Consider the following 21,679-nt stretch of genomic DNA (forward strand, 5'->3'; position numbering starts at 1 on the left):
TATTCTCTGTTGCACTTTGTCTATCCCCTGGTGCCCTATCCGATCGTGCGATCTGAATAACACTTCCGTCTGATACAATTGTGGTAATATGATGAGGTTGTGCTTGTGTAATATCTTCTCCTCATCTTTTCTCTTGCACGCTACCACCCCATCAGCTGTGTGATAGAGTAAATCTTTTCTTTTTTGTAGAACTGGCTCAAGATCTTGTAGCTGTCTTCCTCCAGGTCCCCTTTCTCCTTGGACCCTGTCCTGATCCATTTGGAGAGGTTACTTGTCATCTTGTCATTCTTTTGGGCCCTTATCAGGTCCGACAGCCTATATCTCGCTTTGACATGTTCCTTTAGTGCCATGATCTGTCCATTCATTTCCCCAGGGTTGTGGATGTCATCCCTCAGCTTTACGCATATTATCCTCTTCAAGATCCTCGTATCATCTTCTGGCACCAGATTTGTTCTGACATTTTAGTTGCACGATAGTTCCCTGAATGGTTTCCTCGATACCGCAATTTTCTCAATTTCTTCACCTCCTTGTACTTCTTGTTCATCCGAGTTGTACGTTCCTGAGGAGGGATCTGTTTGTAGCTCCTTGTCGCGGTGTCTCATCTTCTCCTCTGCCAGTATCATGCATAGACTATCCTGATCATCGCTACTCTTTTCCGAATCTTCAACCTATACTTCACACTCCCCGGACAATTTCTCTTCTCCGGTTTCTTCTTCCTCCGTGGACGTGGACCACTCCCCGGACTCTTGACCTAGTCCCAGGTGTTCAGCTTCTTCCTTAAACGCCACTTTCTTTTTCCTAACCTGAGTCCGTTGAAGTATGTTTTCGGGGATTTTGTCAACCAGTGACCGCACGACTTCTTTTCCATCAGTATTGCTTCCTCTTAAAGAGTCTGCGTTGCCAACTGCTCCATTACTTCGCAGTATCGTGACTTCCGGTTTCTCAAGTAATCTCCACAAGTCTTCATCTATCTGAGTATATCCCGTTTCCACTTGGTTGAGATCATAGCGTCTCTCTCGGGTCGCTCATTTTGCCTTGAGCGTCTCTCTCACGATTTTTGACTTGAACATAATCTCTATCGGCATTCCTCGGGTCTTCTTCAAGATTGTTTTCTTTGGAGGCTCTTCTGGTAATTCGGGGTGATCTTCTATTGGTTCGCCTGACTTGTCTAGCCACCTCGAGAGTGGAAGACTGTCATACGTTTCTTTGTCCATGAAGGAGAAGCCATCTTTGATTTCGGGCCTATCCGCATCCCTCTGTTCCTGTCTTTCGTAGAACTCCGTCTTCTTACTCAAACTATCGGCATTCTGATATTTGTCCCTTGTTCTATGCTCAATTGTAATGTTGCAACCATCCAGGCGAACTATCTATCTCCCAATGTAGCTCTGGTCAATCGAGCACGTCTTCAGCCAGCTGAAGGCTCTGTTGTCGACCCGCAGCTTAAATGGCTCACTGCCTAATTATGCTCTGTATTTCTTGACAAAAGTAACCACCGCGAACATCTCTGCTTTCGGCGCCCCGTACTTCATTTCCGTATCACTCAAGACTTGCTCCCGTATGCTATTGGTCTTAAGACTGTCTTCCCGTTCCATTCTTGTTCTTGATGGAGATTTCCAGAAATCGCGACTACCGACGCATCCGTATCCACAACGTAAGTCCCTTTTTCCGTTGGCATCCCTAACACCGTTGCCTCGCACAACTCTTTCTTTATTCCCTGGAATGATTCTTCTGCTGCGTTGTTCCATGTGAACATTTTGCCTTTGTGTCTCATTAATTGTTGCATCGGGTATACCTTGCCCGCATAGCCCTTGATGAGTTCCCTGTAGTAGTTCGCAAAACCCAGGAAGCTCATCAACTGGTGTTCCGTTTTTGGTGATTTCCAAGTTAGAACTGCTTCTACTGCATCTGGATCCGGTCTGATGCCGTGCCTGTCCACCATCTTGCCCAAGTATTTTATCGAATCCTTCAGTATCTCGCATTTTGTTGGCTTACACTTTAGCCCCGACCTCTTCATACATGCAAACACCTCGTCCAGTCGCTCGATGTGGTCTTCTAGTGTGGGCGTCGCTATCACCATGTCATCCACATAGCACATTACCAGATTGCCGTACTTCTTTGTCACACCTATCAGCGCATGTGCCATCAACCGTTGAAATGTAGCCGTGGCATTGCAAAGACCAAACGGCATCAGTTTCCATTGAAACAGCCCCAACTCGCAAGCGAACCCTGTTTTGTCCCTGTCTTGCTTCCTCAGCGGGACCTGCCAGAAGGCCGAACCTAAATCAAGAGTCGTAAAAAATTTTGCGTCACCTAGCTTCGAGAGGCTCTCGCCAATCCTAGGTATGGGGTAGGCATCCTTCACCGTGACGGAGTTCAGATACCGAAAGTCACAGCAAAACCTCAATTGGTCGCCTTTCTTTTTGGCCATCACTACTCCACACGCCCACGGTGACTTGGATGGCTCTATCATGTCATACTCTAGTAATTTTTCTATTTCTTTCCTACATGCCTCTCATTTGTGTGCGGTCATGCGCCTCGCCCCTCCCTGTGTGGTACCGCATTCTCTTCAAGTTCTATTTCATGCTCAACAAAACTAAAACACCCGAAGTCTGCCTTATGTCTCGAAAAAACTTCCTCGTTCCGCTTCACCATCGCAAATCGGAGCCAGGGTAATGTCGATAGTCACTGTAGGTGGACATGAAGTGACAAGGAACTTCCTGAATTGCCCCTCCTGATTGCAGAAGAAGCATCTTGCACCTATTTTGATGATTAAGCCACTTTAGTACTCGTGTTCCTCCATCTGGCTCATATCTTCCTCATCTGGCGCATATCCCAGACTCTTCATGCCCTGCTTGTATGTTGTGCAATCCGCCACGTGATGATCAGCTGATCCGCAGTTCGCGCATGATCTACGTTTGTCCATGTCATCTCTAGGCTTGTACCATGACGACCTTTGTGGTTGGCTCCCCCCTTGCATGTTCCTGTTATCCGAATATGTGTATTTCTTGGGCTTCATTAACATGTACTCTCTTGACTTCTGTCTCATCTCTTCTGGAGTCGGTGCATTGTCTTTCGACAATGTGTAGTAAGTTGCTAACATTGTTCTCAAGTCATCACTTTTTACCCCATCAACGACCTTGGAGGCGATGCTAAAGTTTCTTCTGTTCGTTGACTCTTCAGGAACACTTCTTCGTCTCGAGCTCTCGAGATCATCTAGGAACCGATCAATCGACTCATCGTTCCTTTGCCGTCTCTTTTCAACTCGCACCATCGCAAAATGACCCTTCATGCCTGACCCGAATCGATTCAACAATATCTCGAAGATTTTATCCGCAGTGTCGCGTTCCTCTTCCTTCTTCGAAACTACGCATTTCAACGCCGTGCCTTCTAAATTGCTGAGTGTCGCTGTGCATGCTTCTCTCTCATCGTTCAAATTGTCTTGTTCCAAGTGTAATCTCATGACTTCTACCCAAGTATCAATGCATCTGTCTGAATCATCCTTGATTTCCTTCGGTTTTTTGAAAGTTTTCCTGGATTTGCTACCTCCTCTGTCACTCGAGTCGGTGTTCCTTGTGGCGAAGGCTTCTAGTGTCCTGTTTATCATTTCCCAGGTGCTTGCCAAAGTCATAGCATCCGGTCCCACGTTATTGTGAGTCGTGGAATCTCCTGGACTACCCGCCGTATTTGCTCTTCCACTTTTCATAATTGCTTTGCCCCCCCGGTGCTGTGCTCGCCGCATCCCGGAGTAATGGTAACGGTGTTGATTGCCGTTTGTTCCTTTGTGGTTCCACGAAGTCGACTCTGTTGCCTTGCGTTCGATCCGCCGCCGGCCTGTCCTGTGACGTAGAGTTTCTCAAGATGGCGTCTAGTTTTGCCTGTATTGCACATGAACTCTCAGCCTGGTCCCTACTCATTGTGTCCATTCTCGTTTCCAGACTCTCCAACTGGCTGTTTACTGCGTCATACCGTTGCTTCATCTCTTGCATGTCTTTTTTGATGTTCTTGCCTCGCTCTCCATCAGTGGCATCTACTTTGTCTGACATCTGCTGAAGCTTTTCCTCTGTCGCTTTCGCCAGATTGAAATAGTTGTCCAGGTACTCGTGTTTGTTGTATCCTAATTCTTTCTTTATCACATCTCTATCCTTCTCACTGTGCTTTAGTCTCTTGTCGATCTGATCTAGCTTCGCCATCAGATCGCCCAGCTCAAGAGAAGTTGTTGTCTCATGGTCAGCTGTTGCCCTGTTGTTGGCTGCTGCTCCCTGTTTAACCTGGTCTTCGTCTTGGTTGGTCTCTGTCGTTTTCGTGGAAATTGTTCCGAATGTTTTGCCTTTCTCGACTTTCGGTTCCTCCGTCACTATGTCTCTTGATTTCATCCCGACCATCATTGCCAACCTTTCAGTAAATGACGTTCTTTTTGCTTGAGACTCGTCCTTTACCGTTTCTGGCGTGTTGCCTGTTGTGTCCTCCACAGTGTCTATCGGCGAGAACTCCGTCGACTTTTGATTTGGTTCCTCTGTATTCGGCATCGGTGTCGACTCCGTCGTCTTCTTCTTCACCTCATCCACACTCTGGTCTGGTGTTTCTAGGTCAATCTCGTTGGCGGGTTCCGCTTGTTTCCCTTCCGCGCCCTCTTTTGTCTTGTTCTCTCTAGTACTCCTTGTTTTGACCGTGCTAACTTAAAAATTCTTTTTTGATATTCTTGGGCCAACCGATGTCATTTTTCGTCGCGACGAGTTATATTTCGTGTTTGATTCTGTAGCTCTTTTTTCAGCAATCGGTACCCTGCTTCGTCTCATGATTTTTATTTACAATTGATTCTATTTACAATATTGCTATTTACAAAATCCTATTCTAAGAATAAAAATTTTTGAAAATAAAAAGAAAAACTAGTTTCCTATTCCTTATAAGATTTATTAAAATTTTACTAATTTGTGACCCCAACAGTATCCGATCTATCGCGATTTAACGTTCCGACTAGTCCTATTGCTTTTGATTCAGTTATTTCGACCTGTACCTTTAGTACCGTCACACCACTTCTTTGTGCTGTCCCAACACCTCTACGTACTGTCCCAAGCTTTCTCTCTACTGTCCCAAGACTACTCGGTGCTGTCCCAGTACTTCTTGTTAGTGTCCCAAGACCACTGTCGCAAGACCCTTGCCCCAAGACTACTGTCCCAAGACTACTGTCCCAAGAGTACTGTCCCAAGACCACTGTCCCAAGACCCTTGCCCCAAGACTACTGTCCCAAGACTACTGTCCCAAGACTACTGTCCCAAGACTACTGTCCCAAGACTACTGTCCCAAGACTACTGTCCCAAGACCACTGTCCCAAGACCATTGTCCCAAGACCAGTGTCCCAAGACCACTGTCCCAAGACCAGTGTCCCAAGAGCACTGTCCCAAGCTCACTGTCCCATAACCACTGTCCCAAGACCAGTGTCCCAAGACCTCACCGTCCCAAGACTGCACCGTCCTAAGACCGCACTGTCCCAAGAACGCACTGTCCCAAGACTACAATGTCCCAAGACCGTACCGTCCCAATACCGTACTGTCCCAAGACCTTACCAAGACTGCTCTGGCCCAAGACTGTCCCAAAACTGCACCGTCCCAAGACTGTCCCAAGACTGCACTGTCCCCAGACTGTCCTATGACTGCACTGCTCCAAGACCGTCCCCAGACTGCACTGTCCAAAGACTTCTTCGGTACTGTCCCAAGACTTGTCACCAAGTGTCTGGATAGTAGGATTTCTTCCTCTTCGTTGTGGGGACTCTTGAACCACTGTGCCGTGTACCACCGCTTGAGCTCTAGAAAAAAAAATTTCCGAAAACCATATCTTAATGGCCAAAAGCTTCAAATACTGAGCCCCTTGTATTTATCAATTTGAAACCCAATTTTAAACCCAACTTCTTCGCAGGTATTTTGTGATCACCTGTTCGTTCAAATACCAATAACAAATTCTCACCAAAACGTAAAAACTTAATAAGGAAAAACTATAAAAACAGAGAGATGAGCCCACCCAAAAATTCAGAGCTGACAGATGTCAACCTTTGTCCGAAAAAAACGTCTGGTACTTGATTGCCACGCGTTTTCCTCCCCCCTGCTAGCGGTCTTATGGGGTATCACAAAAACTGTCTATGTCCGTTCTCCCCTACCGATCCGACCAGGGTACCTACCTTAATTCGATGTTAAATTTGGATATCCGTTTTTATAACCGACGCGTGTAAGAATCTTATGTAACTAAATCGACGATGCCGATCAATTAGTTACTCTAATGTGTCCCCCCTTTTTACACTTTACAACCACCAACCTCTTACCTAACCAGCCCCCCTTCTAACCTCCCCCCTCTTTAGCCCCCCTCTAAAGCCGAAAATTCCCTTAAGCGCCGGGTGCTAAACCTCTCGAGAGAAAACCGTAGACCTGTTTCCAGGCCTGCTTGAGTAAAAACTTCCTCAAAACAATGGGGTTCCGCTTATCCAATTTTACACTTATTTCCTATAGTGTGATGTGGATTTTATGATACCCGTTTGTCCAACTTGAGAACACCCCTGCGCGTCCTCCTCTTGTTGTACCGGTCCCGTGCTCGTTGTCTCCTTGACGTGCACTGCACTTGTCATCAGCACCACCTTCCCACTTGGCTGGTCACCTATCCCAGTCAAGTCTCCTAGCGGTTCAGCTCAATCCTTGTGAAGCACTTTCTCACTCGGCTGGTCACCTCTTCCAGTCAAGTCTCCTAGTTGTCCAGCTAAGTTGCAAGCTATCTGAAAACCCTTAGCAACGCCCCCCACTCGGGCACCTTATTGAGGTTGCTGGATTAGATTGCTAGGTTGATCGAAACGATCGGTCTTATAAAACAGTATGGGTATACTACTTAATTAATATAAAGGTTTGATCCAACTAATCTGGTGTCAAAGTCACTGTCAATTTTTTTACGGTTTTTGTTCCTTTTTCTATTCTTTTTTCTTGTTTTTGTTTTGTTTTTTGTCTTTTTGCTCGTGTTTTTGTCCCCCTAGTTACCCCCGCACCCCCCACCCTTACTCGGTTAGCTAAACCTCGTTCGGAGAGCGTACCAGGAAACTTTCTCGAGTTTTCTTAAAAAGCTATTACGGTACAACCGGAAGGCTTACACGTTCCCGCTGAACCGTACAACTTGTCAAGGTACTCTAGAATGGGCATGTAGCCCGGAGCTGTGTCAAGTGGGTTCGACTCCGTAGTCATGATGTCGTAAAAATACCCAGGAGCGCCATAAAAACACTATGTAACAGTCGCCTACTTCGGTCACATATGAGGCTTAAGAAAAATAGGCCCTATAACCATTGGCTCAGGAGTCAGGGACACTATCTCTTGTGTTTTTCTACCTCAAAACGGTCGGAGCCAATTCGGTTCACTTGCAACATGAGACTAAAACCCGTTACAGCTTAAAAGCCACTACCAAAACAACCCCCTCCCACTCTAGAAAATAAGAACGTCTCCATACTTAGGTCTCAAAATACCCAAAATACACGAACCCTGTTAAAAACAGGGTCGGAACAATCCGTTAAGTTACATTTTATTGGACAGTGAAATTTTGATCTATTTCAGATGGATCAACCTAAAACTCGCCTTATCTAAACATAATTATCACAAAATACACTCGGGAAAGAATTAGGTACTCAAATTAGGTACTCACATAGCAGCACACTTGAGAATCAGAGTAATTAAGCTAATTAGTAAATCTAGCATAAATACGATTGAATATGACTCGAGAAGTTTGCTATCAATGAATTCCAATTCAAGGAAATGAGTTTTAGCTTGAGAATATAGTTTTGGGTCTGAACCATTGGGAAACTTCAGTTGTCTACCTTTCCACTGAAGTTTCACTCTGGTTCAGCTGGATTTCGATGTTCTTTCGTAATCACTCTGTCTCCTATATCAAGATAGGACAGCTCTACTCTCGTGTTTTTTACTACAATCTCGGAAATTGCGAATAGCAATTTCCCGCTAATTTTTTTGTCACATTCCCGCAATTGCGATTCGGTCGTTCTGATTTTATTTCTGATGTTTTCAGTTGTCGCGAGAAAGTTGAGCATGACAGGCTCAATTCGAATTTTTGAAAAATTAAACTTCATCCCAAAACTAGGTATTTCGTATTCCTCAAGGTCAAACTTCCAGATATGACCGACTGGCACATAGCTCCCCAAAATGATACATCGGTCGCATAAGTCCAAAAAAAATCAGTCGCACCTACAATGAGCGTTAGTTTGGAGGTAGATTACACGCTCAAAAGGCGGTGGGTCGTCGGATGAACTCCCAATTGCGAAAGTATTTTTTGTGTTAAGAATTAAGTATGTAATAAACATAACGTACAGCTTACAATAAAAAACCAAAAGTTCAAATTTATATTGTTGCTAAATATAATTAAAATAAATTATTTTTATCAAAAAATCAAATAGAAAACCAAGTTAATTTGAGATTCTCAAAAAGAGGTAAAATATTATTATTGAAAATTATCAATAAAATATAATTTCTAAAACTTCGAAAGCCATTTACTAGAAATGCTTGTCCTACAATTCGTCAATTTGTATGGTCCGTATGGGTAAATCGACTACGTTCAACGAGATCGAAAACTTCCTGGAGAACACAATCATAACCATGACAAAACTGATATATCAAGAAAAAATTTCCGCTTAAAGTTGTAGGAGATACAAATGGCGATCCGTCAAACCTCCTAAGAACTAGTTACCACAATGCCCTCGATCAGAGTACGTCCGTCGTACCCGACTACAAATCAATCAAATGAGGTCTATATCGACGAACTCGGGTCAAAAAAATACCTTCAAAACCAGCAAATATGTCAGAAGTTTCTATAACCGACAAATGTCGCCCAAATTTTAAAAAAGAGCGGTTCTGACTTGGTTTGCGGTGTTACAATCTTCGCATCCGATAAAAACTTGAAATTGCTGTTCAACTCAGAGGCAATATTAGCCGATGGAACTTTTAAGGCGTAGCCCCCCCCCAACGCTTGAACAATTGTATGTACTGTACGGTCTGTAAAACGGTTGTCTTCCACTAGTTTTTGGCTTTCTTAGCGGAAAATTGGTTTGCCAGTACCGAAAATTTTCCAAAATTATTTTTCAGAAAAGTGGGTTTTTTTGTCGACCTATTCTTATCACCACTGCAAATACCGTTTTTAAAGTAAAATTTAATTGCCAGAAGCCATCATCTTCAATCATACAAATATCTCGTCTGCATCAAAAATTTTGTTACTCCTACCAATCAAAAATGGAGAAAACAATCCTCTCAAAAACGTTATCGTATGATCGAGACAAGGAATTTAAAAGAAGATTTAACATTAAAAAATCAGAAGTTTTATAACAAAATTCAACCGACAGAAAATCCGAATGAAGATAAGATTAAAAAAATTTCCCATTATAAAACATGAAGTTATAGTACAAAGTTAACAGACAATCCGAATGACTAAACTGTATGCTGCTAAACTGCAGATCTAAGTGCAATTTTTCCAAAAATTGCATTTCACAATTTCTCTTGCTTAAATTCGATTTCACTGCTCTTTCTCAGTGAAACTTGGTTTTCAGAAAATATAACTCAATCTGAAAAATTTTTAGCACTTCTTTAAATATTATAGCATGATCACACCGTTCTCAGGGGGTACATGGTACAATCCGAATCGCCTTTTGAAACCAAGTCGGTTTTAAACTATAAGAATATTCATGGATCCAAACCCCTTTTGTTTAGCATAAGGCGCCAGCGATAAGCCTCTTTTTTAATCTAAAATCCTTCTCTCACGTCTAAACATCAATTTGGCATTGCTTGCATTAAAGACTGTCTGAAGGTTTATATAAATTAATTTGAAACTTTTGGACATAGTTATTATTACAAAATTTATTTGATATCTACCTCCTTGTGACTTTACTTGCTTAAACAGTAACTGGTGGACACTAACTTCTTCAATTTCTCAAGAATCCGCCTTCCTAGAAGTCATTAGTCTTTTATGTCTGCCACAACATATCGATGTTCCAACGCATAAAAGCAACCAATATCTGAACTTCTGTTAATTACCAATCATAGAATTATTTTTTCGGTGGGACCTGACATATTCTGCGACAACTACCCAGTAATTTTTAAAATTACCGAGGTTGCAAAGGAAACTGCTCCAAGTTCTTCTCTACCAAATCTTCGTTATACCTTTCAGTCGTCAATTCGAACGTTTCAATCTTTTTTGACTTGATTTGGAATAACAGCCTTAAACTTAATTCCTATCTAATAAAACAGTACACAATTGATTGCTCTGCATTGATTCACAGCTCTATTGCCATTGCTTTACTCCTCTATTGCATTGATTCATTCATCTTCTCAAAAAACGGCAAAAATCTGGTTTGTTTTCCAGAGAACGGTTGCTTCAAAACTCTCTGAAACAAATAGATCTAAATCTAAGCACGTCGAGTGAACTAAATAAAAAATCTTTTAAAAGTCATTTCAACATGAACTCAATGAACTCAACCACACAATATTTTACATTTCTGTGTTGTTTGATTTTGATTCTTCCTATCCCTCTACAAAATAATTAAGGAGGACTCTGAAGTTGCAAACGCTTCCAACCAATTTTCAATTAATCTTATGGAAAACAACTGATTACACCATTTTAATAGAAATCGCAGATGCAGATATCCGCCTTTCTGACCTTTAAAATTTTGTTTCGGAGGTTGAACAACTGCTCAGACAGTGTGACGATTCCTCTTCTATTACAATTTTTTTTCTGTTGATTCTGCAAGCCAACTTGCCCGCATCGCTCAACATTTATTCCATTCGGTGACAAATAATTTGATAATGCCCAATATCTGGAAAACGTTTCACATCAAGCCATCAGACAAGTCTGATTCCCGTTCATTGATCATCAATTATCGCTCAATCTGTGTACTGCTTAAATTTTCAATCTTTCAAGATCGTATTTCTATTAATTTATCTATCTATCCCAAGTTTTGTCATCTTATTGATAGTCATCAACACGGTTTCATGACAAAGAGAAGCACTGTAGTTCAAATTACTTCCTACCTCGATGCAAAATATCTGGCAACTGATTCAGCAAGTCCGTGCCTTTCAAATTACTCCGATGTGAAAAAGCTTTTGACTTTGTAGCCCACCATTTACTACTTGCCAAACACGAAAAGCTACGTTTTTGCAGAGAATTTTTGACTTTTTTCAAATTTAATTTTGCTGATCGTTTATAGAAAACTATAGTTAGCTAAAATTGATCTTTTTTAGCTGGCATTACATTTGGAGTACCTCCAGGTAGTGGGCTGGGGCCTCTATTATTTGTTATGCTTTTTAACTACGCACCACAACCGAACAAAAATGGGTCATATTTTCTTTTAGCCGATGATATGAAAATCTTTTCCTCAGTCTCGTCTGACCTCCAATCAAAGAAAATTGACTCCTTCTTGGTTTGATTAATTGCAAATGAATTAAGTTTTCATCCCTCCAACTGTAAAACATTACGTTTTGGCTACAACATTTCAAATGAACCCTTTCTTGACAGAAATTTTTTTCATTACATTAAATTCATTTTTGATCAACAAACTAATTTGGCATAGCATATTTTTTTTAGTTTAGAAAAATGTTCAAAAGTTGTTAATTTTCTTAGACGCAACTTACCTTTCAGTGTCTTTAGTTCTAAGAAAAAAGTTTTACTTTCATCACTTTGTATTTTTTTAGTGCTATTAGGCTCACAAGTATGGTCCCCATCCATTACTAGTTTTTAAAAATCAGAGAAGTTCCTGGCGAAAGTAGTTCGCTGGATTTCCTACAATCGTGACTATGCTTCAGCCATGAGAAACCTTCAATTACTGCCCATCATATTCCAGTTGGTTAAAGCTGACTTGACCCTTATTTTGATTGTTTGCAAAAGTAGTGTGGACGTTGACTACTCCCGTTATTGAGGGAACAACCGACAAGATCTTCAAAAATGGGATTTTTCAACATTCTGGGCACTTCATTAACCAAAAAGTTCAGTTCCGATTGCAACTAGTATGTGAGGGCTCTACAAGATTCACACGAGATTATGCATCATCACAAAATTAGATTAGACGCTTTTTCCCTTTAGTGAAATCGGATTTGAACAGTTTTTTCAATGCGTAACTCTCAACATTCAAAATAGACTAGTTTTTTTCGTATTTTGTCAAATGCTTGGGTAAAAACTTCCGCTCTCAAATTTCTGCCCGCTGTTTTTATGTTCTTTCATTTTATTGTTCCACAAACTGAAACTAAGTTTTTTCATCTTATTGTTCTATTTATGTTAAATAAATTTTTAGAAGTGTATCAGTATTCAAGCAAATTTTTTCGTAAACGAGAAATTTTTGGACTGTCAGTTCAGTTGATTGAGAAACCTCACTTGGTTCACCTGAACTTCCTATTCCTTTATCCGGGTTTCCGTACCCAACCGCCGTATTTTCCATTAGGAACGAAAAAAAATCTGCTCAAGTAAATTGTGTTGGCCAATTGGGAATAGCAATTGAACTCGAGATGTTTTTTTTTGATCAAGTTTCCCGCAGTTATAATTTCAGTTATTTTGAATTCTGATTTCTGCGTTCCAGTTACTGCAAGAAAACTGAGCATTGAAATTGAGCATGAAAACTAAGGAAACCAGTTTTAACAGCATCGAAAACATTTTTTGCGAGTATGTAGATTGATATAATTGAAAGCAAGAAAAAGTAGATAGTTTGGCAGAACTCCAATTTTCAGATTTTGGAAAATTCAATTCGAATCGAAAAAAAACTTCTTTATCTGGCCGACTAACAAATCAAACTGTGGATCAATGCCCTCATAACGTGTTGTCTTTATGAAGTGAGCCCCCAGAATATCAACAAAATTGAAGTACAGTGCCATTGTTCAGTTACAGAGTTTTGCCTAGAAGGAAATTTTATCTACTTCACTAAAAGTCAGTGCCATTATCAATCTAAAACTAAACAGCAATTAAAATCGGCATCGACCTGCACATATTTCTGACTTTGAAAACCCTTTAAATTTGGTTTTCATTCAGCCCTTTTCATTCGTAAAAATTAGGTTTTTCATTTTTCGGCGATCTGGACGAGGAGGATGAGGACAAGTGATTGGGGTATGCGTGGGAAGCACTGATTGAATTAGGCATCAAATTCAAACCTTTTCATAATTTGTGAGTACTTTTAGAAATCGAATCATCCAAGAGTCAAGCAGAATCTGTTGCAACAAACTCATTTAATTTATAGTCGAATAAAATCTCTTACTTAGGATTTTTGATTAAACAGGATTTTTGATTAAATTTTTGATTAAAGGATTAGAATTCAGCAGATTGAAAACAATTAACTAGCCAAAAAGCCAACATCAAACCTGCGCTGGGTTCACGATATCTAACCATTACTATGCATTCTATGCATACCATCCGGTGTTTTCCCTATAAAGAGCTATCTCTCTCTTATTGGAATAAACTATAGGTTTTGTAGACAAATGTGAGATAATTCATTTTGTTAGGGTTGCTCATACCCGTTGTAGGAGTCTTTTTACTTCTGTTTATTAATTTTGCGTGAACTGTATTATGTTGGTTTGCTATGAAATCAACTTTCTGTTTCTTTTGCTATAAGATAGATCTAATCAAAAGTCGGAATGGCGACAACTAGTTCAAGCCAAAATACCGCATTTCACAAGCAATAGAACGCGGCAGTTCGTCTCAAATCAATTGAATCAGGTTTTTTCATTGCTTAGTAGTTCCGCGAAAAATTCTATATCATAACCCACTCTCGCTAAAGCATGGCCATTTGGTGGCTGTGAGTTGATAACTCTCAATAGCTTTAATTATTTACTCGCTTTATTTCCCTGAGGCGATTTGTTGCTCTTTAAAATGCTACCAAGTTTCACTTGCGACCAATGGTGCAAAAAATCAAACAAAAATGAGTTAAATAAATCAATTAAACGAGTAACAAAATTCATCTTATTTCAGGTTGTTTTCTCTCGTGCCCTGAAGACGCTAGTTCGTTTAAATTTTGAGTTTGGATTGCATGGCCATCAACAGGTTCAATTTTCCGTTTTAGTTTCAAATCAAAACTTAGGTTATTCATGCATTTCACGGAATTATAAACAGTTTGAAAATAATATTTTAAAATGATTCATTTAATATCAAGCTAAACTTCTGAGCTAGATGGCACCCGGACAATTAGAAACATCGCTTGTACACACCAGGGAGTATTTTGAGTCGGATCGATCAGTCATTTACTCGAGCGTGGGATGCAGATTTGAAGAAAAGCCATAACTTTTTCTAAGGTCGACCATATGTCTTCTGTGAGCTCTCATGGAGCACTAAAAGAATTTTTTTATATATATAAGTTTTTAAAACCGCACGCGAACATTTTTTAAGCAAACTTGCCAAAAAGGACGTTTTTGAACAGGTTTTGGTCAGTTTCGACTATAATTACGTCTTATTGATGGGCGAACTTTTCCTCAAAAACAAGTTACGATATTGTGACACCGAAAAGTTTATTAAAAAGGTTGAAGTTTTTTGGACTGCCGAAAATTGGTGACCTAAATACAGATTACTTTTCCGTTTTAATTAAACCTGCTTTTATGAGAGTTACTAAAAATTTCTGAAATAGATAAAATTAGAAAAATGTTGATCTTCCAAATAAAAGCTTTTTCTTTGTCATTTAGTCACAATTATTTCAAAGGACCTTTTACTTATCTAATCTGTGAAGAGGTGGATTTAGGGGAGGGGCGGAGGGGCTGGGGATTGGGACGGACGCTTCCTCCTACACCCTGTCGACCTAAAGGGTTCCACTTCATACTACTTTGAGACATCCTTTTTTGCCTAAAAATTTGCTACAGGCGCTTTTGGTGCAAATATATACTATTTTTGAGGGGGGAGCACACGCCAGAAAAACGCATTTTTGTGTTCAAACATTTCCAAAGTCTTCCTAAAAACGCTTTTTTTGGCCTCTTTTTTTTCAAAACTTCGCCTGCGGCGGAGCAATTTTGGCCAAAACAGGTTCTTGCTAGTGCTTTGGGAGAGCTCAGAAAATCAATTTGTTCGACCTAAAAAAATCGCCACATATTTATGGATTTTTTTTAAAAAAAAACCCACCTCTCTCGAGAAAAATGTAGATCTGCCCTGAACTTTTATGTATTTTTCTTCTTTTCTACTGAATGCAATGTTCATTTTCGCTTCAGTAAACGTGCAACAGTGAATAGCTTTACCTATTATCTGTATTTTTGCCGTTTGTGAAACATCGAAATTGAGATAAGACAAAAGTTCAAAGTAGCAGCTTTTTTTTCCGAACAGGTGTTTTTTTGACTGTTTAAGATCCTACCATGTCCAATCATTTTTATTCTTACTTCGGTACTCGTGTTTTTGTAACAGAAACATGCGTTGTTCAATTATTTGTTCAATCCAATTTTTATCAATGCTTAATCGCAAATCCGCCACGAAGCATTACGATCATGCTGTGAATTGGGTTTTTAGCTAGTTTAAATTGGTTTTCAATTAATTCTTAGATACCTGTCATATGTTTTTCTGTTCGAAGTAAATTGGACGTCTTGAAAGTTTTATAGTTGGATGGAAAATATACAATCTTTATTTAATGGCAGTTTTCTTTCTTCTAAACCTAGTTTGTCATTTGGTATACCAGTGGTATCACTCTACTATAACTCAGCTCGTTGGGATTCAAATCTGCAGGAACTTTTTCGTTTTGGCCAAACCACACTGTAGCACCGCCTACCCGATAAACAACTGGGTTCTTTATTGGCCAAATATTTTTGATAGGTATCTATATTTAGAAGTTAGATTAGTCAGAAAAGCAAGAGAGATCCTAAGCTACGATTTATTGCAGAGATATGATGTTGTCGCAAAATAAAAGAGAGTTGCGCAAGAGAAGAAAATTTTGGGGCATGAGAAGATGCGAAGCGGACAATAACGTAAGATCCAAACTGTAATTGATTTTGGGCCCACAAGGTATGAAAGGGTTCTCCCTAAAACACACCCTGGGTTAATTTGTTGTCACTGTGTTTCAAAAAATTTTCCAATATCTTAGAAACTGCATTTGTAGAACTATCAAATTTCATCATCGAGCGTTGCAAATAGCTAAGAATCTAATTTTAGAGTACTTTCAATTTTGTCAAAAACTTGCGTTAGAGAAACGAGATTTGAACAAAACTTGATACAAGAAAACTTCATGTAGACGAAGACTGATGATTGGAAAAACTGCAATCTGCAACGGAAGTTTCTGTCAGAAACTTTAATCCCGACGAAATTGAGATGAGGCAAAACTTCAAAGTAGCAGCTTTTTTTCCAAAACAGGTAATTTTTTCACTGTTTAAGATCCAGTCAAACGCATAAAAGCATAAACTCAAACAGAAATTGACAGGTAAAGATCAATTAACAATTTTAACTTTACGAAAAAGTCACGATAAAATAAAATTGATAAATTGCATAAAAATTTTAGTCCTGTAAAAACAAAAAAAGATTCAGTGGGAACGTAGAAAAGTCAAATGCTTGTATGAGAACAATCGATCTGAAAATCTAAAAATTTCCTTTGTGTGCGCTCAATCTCCACGGATTGTAAAAATATCGAATTTCAAACAATTTAATTCGAGCATTTTATCGGCAAAATAACTCGGTAACAATGAGATTTCATAACAAAACTTTTTTATTGTTATCGGTAACATCGGCCCCAATAAACTGCATAACTCAAAGCAAGCTGCAAAAATGGCCAGTATTTGTCCTTGAGACAAATTGCTCTTTTTAAAGGTCAGCCTTAACCAAGGCTGAACCAAATTAGAGCGAAAAGACGGTTAAAATGGGTTTTGGGGGGACCGAACCTGGTTACGGAGCATCCCATCAAGTTCGGTGCACATTCGAGTTCTAGAAAGGAAATGACCTAGTCGGGATTCGAACCGGCGCCGAACCCGCCGGGACGCACCATGTATACGCTTGGCTACTGTCACTGTATGCATTTACATTTATATGCATTTATACTTTCGCACATTTACGTTTATATGCATTTGTACTATTGTTTTATATTTGCGCTGCAACATCCTCCGCCCCTAAACAAGGAAGAACGGGAGCGAGCTTTACGGTCGGGCGGGTCAGTTCGCTCGTAACGGTCTTTATGTCGGCGGATCGCGCGCATCCGTCTTTGCCGTAGTGTAGTTTAGCAATACGGGCGAGTGGGTAATGCCCACGTGGGCTGTCGGGTTCGACTACCCAAACCAAGTCGCCGGTTTTCAGTGTGACATCCGAATCATTATGCCACTTTGCTCTCTTGTTGAGAGATGGTACATATTCACGCAGCCAGCGTGACCAAACTGCGTTAGCGTACGATTGTGCTCTGGCGTAACGCTTTTTATGATCAAAGTTATCTTCGAAACTTAACGACGGGAAGCTAGCTGCGCTGTGACCGAGAATGAAGTGATTCGGGGTGAGTGCCTCTAGGTCGTGCGGATCGGAACTGACCGGAGTGATCGGTCTTGCTATAAGTAATTGTTCAACTAGGCAGAGCGTTGTTCCTAGAACTTCCTCAGTTAATCTCCTGTTGCCTAATATGTCGTACAACACTCGCTTAACACTTCTCACTAGCCGCTCCCAGGCGCCACCGTGATGAGGGGCACTGGGCGGGTTAAACTTCCACTTAATGCCTTTGTGGACGAAAACGGCCGGGGCGACTTTGTTCCAATTTTGGACACAGGATAGGAGCTCCTTTTGAGCACCAACAAAATTCGTGCCATTGTCAGAAAGAATGGTTTTGGGGGTACCTCGCCTTGCAATAAATCGCTCTACGCCCATGACGCAGGAACTAGTATCGAGAGATGGAACCAACTCGATGTGAACTGCTCGAGTCGTGAGGCAGGTAAATAGGAAACCCCATCTCTTTTCGGTACTTCGGCGTATTGGCACTTGAAACGGGCCAAAGTAATCAACACCTGTGTTGGAGAAGGGAGGCTGCTTGTAACCCAGTCTTTCAATCGGTAGGTCAGACATAATGGGCACAACTGTTTTTACTTTGCGCTTACGGCATGTTATGCAAGTATTTTCGATGTTCCCAAGTAACCAGCGCAACTTCAGAACAATGTATTTCAACTGAACTACAGCACGCATGTAATCCAACCCCTGATGTGCACGTTGAAAGTGCATATGCCTAATCAACATATGAGCAACTCGGTGTCGACCATCCAGTATTATTGGATGTTTGCTATCAAAGTCGGTATCAACAAGACGACTGATACGTCCAGTTGAACGCAGGATGCCAGCTGGGCCGATGAACGGAGAATATTTAGCAATCCGACTTTTCTTTGTGATCCATTTATCGGACTGAAGTATTTTCACTTCGGCAGGAAATGATTCGGACTGAGCGAGATAAATGAGCTTCTGCTCGGCAATATCTAACTCGGACGGGTCGGTTATTTCAAGCGTTTTTGTACGGAAGTGTTTATGCGATGGTAGCACACGAAGCATAAACGCTAAAACACGTTTGTACTTTACAATTGAGCTGAATTTATCCCAATTTTTAAACAGACGGATCGACGGTGCTTTCTCAGATGAAGCATCAACAAAAAACGTAGATGCAGTCTCAAGGCATGTATCAATGTCACAGAGTGGGCCTTTTAATTGGATCTTTTTGATGACATCAGTGTTCGGCTTGAATGGCCAATCACATGTCCTCAATATACTAGGGCCTCTAACCCAGCTGCTATCCTTGAGGGCTTCCGAAGAAATCCCTCGTGTGCCGGTATCAGCTGGGTTATCACCACTGAGTACATGATTCCATTGATCAATGGTGGTGGACTCCAAGATTTCACCAGTGCGGTTTCCAACAAACACAGGAAGTTTGTTGCACGAGTTAAGCCACTGGAGAACGGTGGTAGAATCAGTCCACATGAATACATTGCTTACTTTGAAAGTAAGCGCTTTCAAAAACTCTTCTTTGAGTCGAGTCGCAAGCAGAGCAGCCTGAAGCTCTAACTTGGGAATGGAGAGCATCTTCATAGGCGCTACACGGGCTTTCCCAAATACAAAAGCTAACTCGGTCTTTTGCGATTTAGCAAGTCGGGCTCGGAGAAACGATACGGCGCAAAAAACGTCCTGCGAACTATCACCGAACGTGTGAAGTTCACAGCGGTCGAACGGTTCGGTAAAGTAGCTACGAGGTATCGTCAGAGTACCTAATAGTGGAAGTCCTGAGTGCCAATCTAGAAATTGTTGTTTAATTTCCTCTGGGAGATCATCATCCCACTTTTGACCACTGATTCTCCATATGTCTTTTAGTAAAAGGCGCGCTTTCACAGTATATGGAGCTACCAGTCCTATTGGATCAAAAACTGAGGAAACAAAACTCAACACGGTGCGTTGAGTAATTGCTTTATCTAGTGGTCGATCAACACCTCTACTTACTACTAGGGTATCTTTTACATGATCCCACCTGAGACCAAGAACATGCGACGATTGGTCTGGACTCTTACAAATATCCTTAACTGACGGGTTGGACTCACGGTTGTCCGGATTAAGAGCGGTTGTAACTTCGGGTACATTGCTAACAAACTTTGTCAGGTTAAACCCACCGAATTTGAGCATTGCGACTAAGTCTTTACTTAGGCTAAGAGCGTCAGCGGTATTTTCGAACGAGTCAAGATAGTCGTCCATGTAAAACTTCTGGACAACGGCTGAAGCGGCTTCGGGGTATTCAGCTTGATTATCAGAAGCAGTTTTTTGTAGCGCGAAATTCGCACAAGTTGGCGAATCACGAGCGCCAAAAATATGACGGGTGTATTGGTGAACCACCACACTTGAAGTGGGGTCCTCCCGCCACAAAAAACGGAGAGACGGTTGATCTCGCGCAAGTACTCCAACTTGTAAGAACATACCTTCTATGTCAGCTGAGACGGCGTACTTGTGTTGACGGAACCTCAACAGTACAAAAATAAGATTTTGAAGGAGATCCGGGCCAACCAAGAGAGATCTATTTAAGGAAGTGCCATGAAATTTGAATGCTCCATTGAGCACACGGCGCACCTTGCCGGGTTTGTTCGGGTTCAAAACCGGATGGTGTGGTAGATACCACTCACGTTCGGCTCGTGAGCTGGGATCGTGCGGGTTGACGGTTATGACATATCCTTTACTTATATCTTCTCTGATTGTTTCGGTATACTTCTCGCGAAGTAACGGATCTCTATCTAATCTTTTCTCTAACGACTTTAATTGGGCTAATGAAGAATAATAATTGTTAGGCAAGCTAACATCATTATCACTCCACAGCATCGGTACAGTGTAACGCTCACCATCGTGAACGGTTTCAGTTTTCAGGATCGACAAAGCACGCTTGTCTGCGGCGGAACGGGCATCTACTTGCTTGAACGCACCATACGACTCTAACTCATACCATGTTTTGATGATGTCGACTACTGTACCGCGACACCTTAGAGCGCGCATCTGCTTCATGTGAATCTTGTGGTTGTGTTGTTACGATCGTACTTAACGATTCTGCAACATTGTCAAGCTCTGTTTCCTCAGGTTCAACGTTTATGCCAGCTTTATATGATGCAGCCTTCTGTAAAACTGTATCGTTTCTTGATCGTTTCTCGACGAATTACCAAGAGGTTTGGGAATTAAGCAAGTCGGTTGAAAACCAACAACACACGCGGAGCAAACCTGAGGATGAAAGACAACAACTTAACTTGCCTAATTTTACCGTCCCGGACCACTTAGTCAGTCGTTGCGAAACGAATGTTTTGAAAAGCGAACGGATGCAAACAGGTATCAAGTCGTTGTAAACCTTAGGTTTACCAATGGGGTTGGAGAATCAGGCAAATCGGTTAAGTTCCAACAACACACGCGGAAAAAACCTGAGGATGAAAAAACTCAACTTAATTTGCCTGATATTTCGCTACCAGACCACTTACCATAAGGTTGGTGTCATGTTACAGCACAGTTTCGCAGAATTATGGGGACGTTTTGACGATTTTTTGGAAATTTCTTACTTTTTTCCCAAAATTTTTCGGAAAATTTTTGTCAGCAGGTTCGAGTCGTAAACCACCCCAAAAAACTAGTCTAGTACCCCTTGTCTATTATCCGATTTCTTGGATTTTCAATCCGTTCACAATTACCCAAAACTTTGTGGTATCGGGAAAATTACCACTTGTAGCTTGCTTTGAGTTGGGATACACAATAAGACACCGTATGTAATTTTATTGCACAAAAAAGTTTATAAAAACTAGATGAGTCTTACAGTTTTTTGACGATTTTTTGGAGATTGGGCGGTCACCGGTTTTCGGATTATCAAACCATCGGCCAGACGCAGAGAAATTGTTCCATGATTGCTTCTATCACTTCCACAAAACGTCTGTAGCTGGCTTGCGCTTGACAACTCAATCGACACCTGAATTTCTCGGTAGGCCTCTCTGAATTTCTTTTGTCAGTTCTTGACAAATAAGAAATATGTCGCGTCCGTTTTTCTGCTTTTTTCAGCTCCTCGCTGGGACTGATTGAATCTCGATTTAACAGCCTATATAATCGGCGTTAGCTTAGGCCACTCGGCCAACTGGTACTCTGACGACTTTCGGCCAACTGGTACTCTGACGACTTTCGGCCAACTGGTACTCTGACGACTTCGGCCGACTGGTACTCTGACGACTTTCGGCCAACTGGTACTCTGTCGACTTTCGGCCAACTGGTA

The 21,679-nt window shown here is 41.2% G+C and overlaps 3 protein-coding genes across 3 annotated transcripts in view; 1 reads left to right on the forward strand and 2 right to left on the reverse strand.

Moving 5' to 3' along the window:
• LOC134851623 (uncharacterized) overlaps positions 1–21,679 on the reverse strand; it is a 421,621-nt gene that overhangs the window by 299,795 nt on the left and 100,147 nt on the right. The gene's annotated exons all lie outside the window — the stretch shown is intronic.
• Positions 1–21,679, forward strand: part of LOC134851630 (gamma-aminobutyric acid receptor-associated protein-like 2) — a 225,704-nt gene that overhangs the window by 63,532 nt on the left and 140,493 nt on the right. The window lies entirely within an intron of this gene.
• Positions 462–16,983, reverse strand: LOC134840451 (uncharacterized). Its single transcript, XM_063856262.1, has 4 exons — positions 16,934–16,983; positions 3,769–4,656; positions 1,053–1,326; positions 462–668 (listed from the first exon to the last, which is right to left on the reverse strand). Exons 1-4 carry the CDS (start codon positions 16,981–16,983, stop codon positions 462–464), a joined length of 1,419 nt encoding a protein of 472 aa, XP_063712332.1.

The sequence above is a fragment of the Symsagittifera roscoffensis genome, chromosome 1, assembly GCF_963678635.1.
Source record: "Symsagittifera roscoffensis chromosome 1, txSymRosc1.1, whole genome shotgun sequence".
Taxonomy (NCBI): domain Eukaryota; kingdom Metazoa; phylum Xenacoelomorpha; order Acoela; family Convolutidae; genus Symsagittifera; species Symsagittifera roscoffensis.